Here is a 10,335-nt window from a genome sequence, read left to right as displayed (position 1 = left end):
CCACAAATCAGTGTTGACAACTCTCACGATTTTATTGCAAATCTCATGATACTTGATATTTTTCTTCAATTGCCAGCTCCTGGAGTCAAGTGATTTCATGAGAATCTCAGCTTTCATTTTAAAAAAGTAAATTTCTAGCCCCACGTGATGGAGAACAAAGCTTGAAAACGTGGCCCGAAGTGCAATTTAAGGCTCAAGAACTAGAAAGCTAAGAAGAAGAACCCCAAATCTCAGATTGTTAATTCAATCTCATGATTAATTGGGGCCCTGACTCATGATTTTCAAATGCTTGTGGTTGGCAAGACTGAAATACTAGGTCAGCCTGTGCTGTGATACTTCTTGTCCCAGATGGAACCAGGAAGTACAAATGTGTGGGAGAAAACAAGGTGAACATAACGTCTCAGTTTGAGTTTTGGGCAATGTTCTCATTTTATTTCTCAGCCATTTCCACTATTCATATCAGACACCTGGGTCAAACGACAATGCCTTTACACCGCTACCAGCTAGGGCCCTGATCCTGTAAACTGTAGGAGCGTGCCAATCAATCTGTCTGTGTTTATTTTGGCTTCTACAACATTTGCAGTCCCAAAACAGCAGAGTTTAGGGCTTCCCCTTTTCCGCCTTTCTGCTGGCTTTTATTTTATCTGTCCCAGCAGCCCCTAAACTTGGTGAACTGTCGGGAGTAGGAAAAACAGGACAAAAAGTGAGTTTATTTTTCTTATAGATTTCATCCAACTGCAGCGACTGCTTTGCTCTCAGATGGGCACTGTGGGCCAGATCCTCAGCAGGTGTAAATCAACATAGCTCCACTTCAGTGGCATCTGGTTTACACCAGCTTCAAATCTGTCCTTTGGGATCCAATGAAACTGGCATTGAAAATACATTTTATATATTAAAAATGCAGCATTAAAAAAACAGCCCACATTAATACCCTTCTGAGTAACATTGATTTTGTTTCAAAGGTAGACACATTATTGAACTATGTTCCTAGCTAACTATCGGTTAGCATTTCAAATAAGTCCTGGTGAATTGCATTTGTGTTTCCTAAAGGTTTCAGGTTTCCTAGCTGACAAGGGCAATCATTGATGTAGATAAACTGTCCCAGAATAAATTAATGGAAACACATTCGAAGACTGATAGATTCCATTTAACTTATTAGCATTCTTAGGATATTTTAATGTAGATAGGCGGCTTTGACCTTGGCCAATGTAGTATAATACTAATATTTAATTTCACCACCATTAAGTAAATAAATAAATAAACAAACCCAGCGCACCTGCATCCATGACTGCAAATAGCAAAGAAAAGAGAGGCTGAACATTTCTTGCTTGATCGATTGTGACAGGAAGGTTTATTTCACAACAGTCAGCTGACATTCATGCTCTTAATGCTCTTTTTATTATGATGATAACTAGAAGGATGCTGTCAAGAGAAATGTCATCTGCTTTAAAATTGCAGTCCTTGCCTGTTACTAAGAATACCTGCAGTTATAAAAGCGGATTTTTAAAAATCTCATAGACATTTCACCATTTATGCTGGTTGTTCGCTTTTTTCATCTCATTCACCTTGGGGGATTAGGGTGAGATTTTGCACATGATGAACTGGAGCAGCGACGAACTCCAGTGCATGTGCACAAACCCCTGTACTGAAGTATGTTCACATTTGAAGTACCTGACTCTGAAGACTGACTGGTCAGTTTCACTTTTGTTGCTAGTCAGTCTGTTGCCGCCACAGAGTGCCCAAGGCAAGCAACAGTAGGGGTTCGTTGCCCGGTATGCGTCACCCAATAATCACAACGGGGTGGAGAAGCAGAGAGTTTATTTGCAGCTGCAAACAGGCCCAGGGAGACACAGCTGTCTCAAATCCTGCAGCCCCAACTGCAGATTACATCATACAGTTTATACCTTTTTTCCCAATTTAGCTACAAAAGCATGTACAACCAATTACCTATTGCCCTGTACAATAATACAGCCAAAGCGGCCAGTTAGATGTTTCCTCATTAGCATTATGTAAGCCCTGCCTTATTTGGTTGTATCCGTTCCTGTGTTGCAGAAAGCTAGTGCAAAACATTCCTTTCTTATCTATACGCTTACCCTGGCCGGAGCTGTCTGAAGGCTGTCTCTGAGAGCAGGCTGTCTGCTCTAAACTGTTTTTGCAGCTTTCTGTCTCTGTTTTTATACTAGCTTCCTCATAGTCTGGCAGGATTACAGAAAGTTCACGGAATGGGGAGGCTTTGGTTTGTCAGGGCCTAGCGCGGGGGGCTTCCTCAGCACTCGTGGCCTTCCACCCTCCCAAGTTACCTAGCATGATGCCCAGTGTCATCAACAAGTCTGGGAAAGGTCCGGTGTCTTTCTCTGTGTTTGTGTGGCCCCTAGCTCAGGGGAGCTTGGAGCCTGCATGGACCCTGGGTTCTGTTGCCCTACAATTGATAAACAATATTAATAACGAGGTTGTTGTGTTTGGTTTCCTAAAAATGCAAGAGGACATTTAGGGTCAGATTCTCTGCTGCCAGGAAGAGGTTGCCAGTAATGAGAACACACAATAACTGTGATTAGTATTTAATAATGGACATAACACTTTTTGCAAGTATCACAGTATTGAACACAGTGTAATACCCAATCCAATATGTCCCAGCAAATCAGTGAAATTGAATCCCATAAATTAAGCCCGCTTACCAGCCACACCTATAATATTGGGCACCCGCATGTGCTGGCCTTGTTTATTTGGAGCTCTTCGCTTTCTAATGCATAGCACAGTCTTTGGCTCTAGAAAGCATATTGGCTCAACCTGTGATCTCAGTTACATGGGCATAAATCCAGAGCAACTTCAGTGCATCCAGTAGAGTTATTCCAGATTTCCCTCAATCTAAATGAAAGCAGAATTGAGCCCATAGGGAGCTGGGAGCAGATTGTATTTTTCAAATTGAATTCGGCTTGGAAAACAATATGGGTTCAAATGAATCATCTAGACATCAAAATAGCTTTGCAAACCCCAAAAAACAGCATGAGAGGTTCAGAGCATCTCCAATTCCTCTAGCTTTCCCCAGCCCTGGTAAGAACCTCTTAGTAAGTGGGAGAGAAGTCTTGCTAAGTACTACCTGTGGAAGATTCTCCTGCCAGGAGATATTAGATGCTGTAGCTGGTGCAGTAAACATGAACTTCTCTCACCAACCCCAGAGCCACCCAGAGCACTTCTGGTGGGAGGACAATTTCTCAAATGTCTTTATAGCTACAGCACCACCTTGTGGGTTCTTATAGCTCCTGCCTTTGGTTTTCGTTTATTCACAGCCTTCTCTCCCTGCCAGTGGGACATTCTGGGGGATGTGACCCACATTCCCAAACTCCCCCAACCACTGAAAACATGGGGATGGCTTATCATGGACACAAAGGCCCCTTTACACACCTCTGACAGAGTCAACTACATGCACACCCACTGAAAGGTCCCTTTACACAACCAGAACAGTGGAAGGGGCCTTACCGCAAATAATACGAAGGAAGGCTGGACACAGAGGACCAACCCCATCTTTTATGTGCCACCTACCATCTGGGGAGAATTAGCAAGTGATCATTTATTACACTAAAGTCTTTCTAGTGGTGGATGGACCTCAAAAGCTTTGTTTGTACAATCACCCCAAATAAATGGATGCTCATCAGAACCTCTCGGCTTGCACTCTGCTGGCCTGGGCTCCCCCTGCAGTTACCCGGATACAGGATTCTTCTTCCTGTGCTCAAGGCAAACATTTGTCGTAGAATTGCTGTGAGCTGCTAAACAATCGTCATAGTCCACCCCATCTCTGACTTATTTCAGTGGTGGGCAAAGTGATGAATGAAAACAGGGCCTGATTTTCCAAGGTGCAAGGTACCCACAATTCCAGGTGGGAAATGCAGGTGTACCTGAAAATCAGACCCATAGTTTATAGGATATTTTGTCCAGGATCCTTCAGAACAACGGCGCCTGAAAGGCAAGATATCCTCTCATTCTTCTTGTGCCCCATAGAAGCAAGAGTTAATGCTTCAGGAGAGCACTTCACAGAGCGAAGCACTCGCACCCTGACCCTGCCTGGAAGATCAAAAGCTGTGCCAATGCCTGTAAAAGCAGGTTATCCTGTAACACAAGGAGCCTCAGAGAGCGGGAACATGTTGGTGCTTGTCAGAAGGTCTGCACTTTACTAAGAGTAGCACAGAATTTACTTTGTTTAACAGTTCTGGGCAGACCTGAAGCTCTAGTGAATGTCACTCCAGTCCACAACAGCCACAATCACTTTCCAAAGCTCTGAGCAGCTGACCCCCAGCTAGCTGATGGACTGATCTTTGCCTGGAGAGTTTCTTACTAAAGACTGGAGGAGGCGAGGGCGTGGTGCTGCGTGACGCTGCTGACCCGGTGTCTCTCATTGTCTAGTGGAATGTTGGCAGCAGTGCTGAAAGAAGTTACAGGCGTGCAGGGAAACAGACATTATCCTATTAACCATTAGCAACTAGGTCCTCCTCCCACATCCATTTAGTCACTGAGTAAACAGCACGGAGCACAGTACTAGATGCAGACAGCCACGAGGACAATGCGCTTTTCAGACCCTACATGCTTCACTGGACATTAACGGGACACTCTCAAGGTCAGAGGGACTGACACGTTTCACTTGCATTGATTTTTATCTCATACTGGTCTGTGTGATACCTTATATGCAGGGGCTCTATTTTCCCCCAACAGCTTCACTACTTGGTCGAATTTTGCTTTTTGAATGAACGCCAGTGGGCCGGCACCGAGGAACAACCCAGCGATAACCAAAGCTTGCAAAGGCTGCCACGCCAGAAGCGACCCTGCAATAACAAACCAGCGCGTGAAGTCTCACACTGAGCAACAACCCTACCATAACAAGCTGTGTGTACAGCCGCGCCTGCCGGAGCCACCTTACACACGTGTCTGTGGCAGAACAATGATTGGTAAGGAAAATGGCTGTCCTTTCCGTCTAAAAAGGGGTTGGCTCTGAGAGACAAGAACTAGCTTTATTTGTTTATTTTTCATGATGGGAACTATCGCAATGGTGTCTGTGTGGCTTTGAGGATGTGGTTGCTGTGAAACTCCAGAAATTCTCCATGTACGTCTCTTGAATGGAAGAGCCCCACCTCCAAAAGCAGAGAGCTGAGCCCCACAGGGGAACAAGGGGCTCCTTATTTGATCAGCCTTATTTTGAGCCAGGGCAAGTTGAGCTCTTAAAATGCTGTTTTGTACACCTGAGCTTGGCTGGCCATGCATCTGAATACCCTCCCATTTGCTTATTATTAATGGGCAGTGGAACTAAGTGGTGAAATGGCTGTACTCCTTCAACCCCCTAACATGATTAGATACAGGTTCATGAAACATTAACCCTTTGCACGGGGACAGTGGAAACCGACAGCATCGTGGCCACGGTGAATTTCAGAGCCTGGGTCAACTGACTGGAGCTGGTGGGGCTCAAGCTACAGGGCTAAAAATAGCAGTGTTGATGCTCTCGCTCGGGCTGGAGCCCGGGATCTGAAACCTTGTGAGGGGGGAAGGGTCTCAGGGCCCACGCTCCGGCCCGAGTGAGAACATCTACTCTGCTGTTTTTAGCCACGTAGCCCCAGCCAGTTGACCCAGGCTCTGAGACTCACTGCTATGGGGTTTTTTGCAGTGTAGACATACCCACGGAGAGCAACAAAAGCCAACAGACAGCATGGGCTTTGGGTTACTATTAGATTGAAAGCTATGGAGTAGAGGGTCCACAGCCTCGTTTTATTTGCCATAGTCCCCCCTGCAGTGATGGTGGGGGGTGTAGTTAATGGAACTAATATTCAGCAGATTGTTTGTTGCTTGTTGAAAAAAACAAAATGAGGAATGAGAGCAGAGGCCGAGCTCCTGAGGAGGTGGATGGAGCTGAGTGAGGAGATGACCCTGGAAGGAGAGTCGATGGGGAACAGCTCTGACTCTGGCATTCAGCTCATGGAGAATAACTCACCGTCTGCCCCTGTGCACCGGGGCTGGAGAGAGCTTCACCTGGCAGCTTGGGACGGCAACACCCACGTGATGAAGCAGCTACTGCGGCAAGGGGCAGTGATAGAGAGCAGGTGAGCCCCCTTGAGCCAGCTGCTCCCACTCTACCCCAGCTCTGTCTCGCTCATTCACTCTCCGTCCTGAAAGAAACACCCTGAGGTTTCATTTTTGTGCCCACACAGGGACGAGAATGGATGGACGCCCTTACACAGTGCCACGCTGAAGGGGTCCATCATGCTGGTGAAGTTCCTGGTGCAGCGTGGAGCCGTGGTCCATGCCACAGACAGAGCACACTACACCCCGCTGCACCATGCCTCTTGGAGCGGCCATACCCAAGTGGCTGAGTTTCTCCTGGCTCGGGGATCCCCAGCATCAGCCGTGACTAAAAGGGGCCTCACCCCACTTCACTGTGCAGCAGCCAGTGGCCACACCCTCATCGTGCAGTTGCTCCTACAGCAAGGCACAGATCCTGCCAGCGGGGACAACAACCGGTGGACAGCACTGCACTGGGCGACTGTGAACAGCCAACTGCATATCATGGACTTGCTGCTTTGCCAGGGTCTCTCCCCAGATCTGGGCAGTAACGGAGGCATCACAGCACTGCACATCGCGGCAGAGACGGGAAGAAGTGACGCTCTAAGATTCTTGCTAGCCAAGAGTGCCAACATCAATGCTCAAGATGGGCTGGGGAGAACAGCACTTGCCATTGCATCCGATAATGGCAATCGAGAGGTAGGCCCCTAATATCCATTCTTCTTAATGCATGGAATTCTGCAATATGCTCATGGCAATGGTTCATTATCAGTTGATTAGGGTCAGCAAGGTGGGAGAGATGGCCACTGAAGTCTATCAATAATAATATGAATATTTAGCTCTTACATAGCACTTTTCATCCATAGATTTCAAAACACATTACAAAGAGGTCTGTATCATTATCCCCATTTTACAGATGGGGAAACCGAGGCACAGCGGGGGAAAGTGACCTGTCCAGGGTCTCCCCACAGGTCAGTGGCAGAGCTGGGAATAGAAGACAGGTCTCCTGAGTCCCAGTCCAGTGCTCACTTGGGACAATCCGAGATGACCAAAGATGCTGACTCAGACCCAGCCGTTTGGCCGTGTCTGGGTTATCAACACACACAGCTTTCTCTCTTGATTGTCCTCTGGGGTTCCAAAGTGCCACAAAGTGGAAAGATATGCCTGAGTAGCTGCAGCTAGCTCCATTGACTGGTTGCTCATATTGACCTATGTGACCGCTGACACAACAGCACAATGGGCTTGGCTTCTCTGTGGATGTTTAGGGAAAAGGTACATCCGAAAAACGTAAAGGACTCGACTTCCTAACAGCACCTTGGCTGAAGACAGATCATATTCTGGTGATGGGATTCGATATCTTGGGTGCCATTTGCAGTTTGTACAGGTACACTCAATGCACAGTAGCTTTTCCTAAGGAGGGACAGTAAATCATCTGGGAATTCTCCCTGCCCTCCCCCACCCCCAGCTATCAGAACACGGGGGAGAATTCAATGAGTGACTTTAAAATAGGAGGATGAAATGGAAGAATTAAAAGGCAAATGCAAAGATAAAATGCAAATGAAACTTGTAAACCAAAAACGGAATGTCATGGCACGCTCGAGGAATTATTTTGGGGGAGTTCTGTGGCCTGTGTTATACAGGAGATCAGCCTAGATGATCACAATGGTTTCTTCTGGCCATGGGATCTATAAATCTATGACATTTATATTCACCAAGAAAAATAAATCCACTAGACTATGCCTCGCTGAGAATACTTTAAAAAGAAGCAGGAAGCTGCATTTACTGCTAAAAACACGTATTCACTAAAACTGAAATCCTGGCCCTACCGAAGTCCTCAGAAGGAGTTTCCAGTTTCTTGTCCCATGCCAAGACTTGAAGAGCAAAAAGTAATACTCATTTTAAGGCCCTGGTCCTGCAGTGAGCTCTGTATTGGCACATGGGTCTCTGAGACTGCAAACGGCCACTGAAATTGCTGTAGATTGCGCAGTGTGGGTCCAGTCCTACAAGATGCCGACCCACTCCTAAGAGGTGCTGAGTGCCCTCAACTCCTGTTGACTTGGAAATGAAAATAACTGATCACAAGAGGTGCTCATGGTTTTGCAGGTTTGGGACCAATATTCCTATGCATTGCAAGAAGGTGGAACGCATGCCCATTCGTGTGCATGGGGCCACGCAACTGAACTCCCTTTTGCTTTTCCCAGATTACAGGACTGTTGCTGGAAAGCAAAGCTGACGTGAACATGAAGGACCGCTACGGCTGCACGGCACTCCACAAGGCAGCAGCTGCGGGACACTTGGCCCTCGTCCACCTGCTGGTTGAGAAAGGAGCTGTCGCCAACATTAGAGACTGTCTGAATCTGACTCCGCTTCACAGAGCTGCCTGTTGTGGGCACAGCGAGGTAGCCAGTTACCTTCTGGACCATGGAGCTGAGATCAATGCAGCCGGCTGGCTAAACAAAACCCCACTGCACCTGGCTGTGGAAAAAAATCACTTCCTTTTAATGGAGCTGCTGATGGGGAAGGGGGCAAGTCTGTCCTTCAGAACTCGCTGGCATGAAACGGTACAGGATCTAGCGTCAGGCAGGCTCCTTCCTGGGGGCACTCCGTCCACTTCCCAGGAGAAGATGACAAGCTGCAATCCGGACCTGAACTAGATCCCAACTCAAGTACAGTCAACTGGACCTGAGAGGCATGAGAACAACTTTGTCCTTCAGTTTACTCTGCTGCCACCTTGTGAAGAAGGATCAGACTTCTCATCATTCCAGTATTAACCGATAAAGGGCCTGATTCCCATTTACATTGTTCTTGCAGAGTAACGGAACCTTAAATACACTGTATACCCATTGTAAGGCCCCTTTATACCACTAGAGTGGTGTCACAGGGCCTTAGTATAAATAAGAATAGGGCTCTCACTGTTTAAAAGGTTCTGTCTTTAGCGGTGTGCTGCTGTAATACGTATTTACTAGGGATGTGATTAAACCATCTTTGGGGATTCATTAGATACCAGATAATGTAGCCAATGGATACTAGATGAATCCTAAAGCCTCAGGGAGGTGGGGTGGGAGGTGCCCAAAGCGGAAGATGGGGCTCTGGAAAGGGTGGTCGGAGTAATGAAGCAGCAGAGGACAAGGTAAAGGAGATTGGCAGAAGATAGGCCAGGCGGCGAGAAGAAGCAAGACCACACTTAAAATGGCCGCCATCATCACCTGGTGGTAGCCATTTGAAGTGCCTGAAGTTCACTTACGATTTAGCTTGGGACAGGGCCGCCTGAGGGGTGGTCAAGTGGGGCAATTTGCCCCAGGCCCCGCAGATAGGGTGGGGGCAATTTCGCGGCGGGTCTTTCAGTCCCTCTCTTCCTCGTCAGTGGCACTTTGGCGGCAGCTCAGTCGCTCTGCTTCAGTCTTCTGCGGCAATTCGCTGGCGGGTCCTCCTGTCCTCTTCTTTCTTTGGCAGCATGACTTGGGTTTTTCTTTTTTTTTTTTCTTCGCCACTTGGGGTGGCAAAACTAACTTTTTTTTATGGAAGGGGCCCCCAAAATTGCTTTGCCCCAGGCCCCCTGAATCCTCTGGGCGGCACTGGCTTGGGATGTAGAAGAAGGGCAAAATGGCCAGATCTGTGCTATTTACAATCATCCTATCTCTAGAATACACCTGTGAACATTAGAATACTCCAATGCTGATGTCTTCTTATATTCCGCCAGTGGACATTTAATAAACCTGTATGCTGATAAAGAACCACTGAATCAACTGATAAATTACCAGCTCTTGTGGCATAGGAAGCACTGAATCAGCAAAGCTGTCATCTAGGCAATAATGGCACCTGCTGCCTCCATATAGGGCAGGATTCCAAATGCATGCAGGGTATAATTTGTTTCCAAGTGGAAAAATAGCTCCAACCTGCAAAATGCTCCCAAGTAGTCACTTCCATGCCTGCAGCCAAAATCAAACATGTACATTTTGAAGGACGGTTGAAGACATGTAATAAAACTATGTCAACAGAAGTTAAATGAAAATTAGAATTTGGTCTTGGTTAGAGCTGGATGGATAATATTTGTCAAGTAATGGCACTATTCATGATTCCGTGTTTTGCATTACTCAACTTCACGGCTGGTTGAGTGCAATATTTGATGAATAATACATGATCCGGCCAATATTTTACTTGATGAATCGTATTATTCAGTATTTGAACAGCTCTCTTTTCAGTCTATAAACCCCTCTGTGGACATTAACTCATGTTACAATAATAATTTGCACTTCTATGGCTCCTTCTAACCAATGGTCTCAAAGCACTTTGTTA

The 10,335-nt window shown here is 46.6% G+C and overlaps 1 protein-coding gene across 3 annotated transcripts; it reads left to right on the top strand.

Moving 5' to 3' along the window:
* Positions 1 to 4,408: 4,408 nt before the first annotated feature.
* On the top strand, positions 4,409 to 10,051 carry ANKRD65 (ankyrin repeat domain 65). Of its 3 annotated transcripts, XM_048825177.2 has the most exons (5): positions 4,409 to 4,609; positions 4,705 to 4,937; positions 5,849 to 6,080; positions 6,189 to 6,738; positions 8,241 to 10,051. In XM_048825177.2, exons 2-5 carry the CDS (start codon positions 4,736 to 4,738, stop codon positions 8,691 to 8,693), a joined length of 1,437 nt encoding a protein of 478 aa, XP_048681134.2. In that variant the 5' UTR covers positions 4,409 to 4,609; positions 4,705 to 4,735; the 3' UTR covers positions 8,694 to 10,051. The 3 variants fall into 3 exon arrangements, with proteins under 3 accessions (XP_048681134.2, XP_048681136.2, XP_048681135.2); XM_048825179.2 differs by having other exon boundaries at positions 4,409 to 4,937; positions 5,815 to 6,080; XM_048825178.2 differs by having other exon boundaries at positions 4,410 to 6,080.
* The last annotated feature ends 284 nt before the right edge of the window (positions 10,052 to 10,335 follow it).

This window comes from Caretta caretta, chromosome 18 (assembly GCF_965140235.1).
Source record: "Caretta caretta isolate rCarCar2 chromosome 18, rCarCar1.hap1, whole genome shotgun sequence".
Classification (NCBI taxonomy): Eukaryota; Metazoa; Chordata; order Testudines; family Cheloniidae; genus Caretta; species Caretta caretta.
This window is presented reverse-complemented; position numbering and strand designations above follow the sequence as displayed.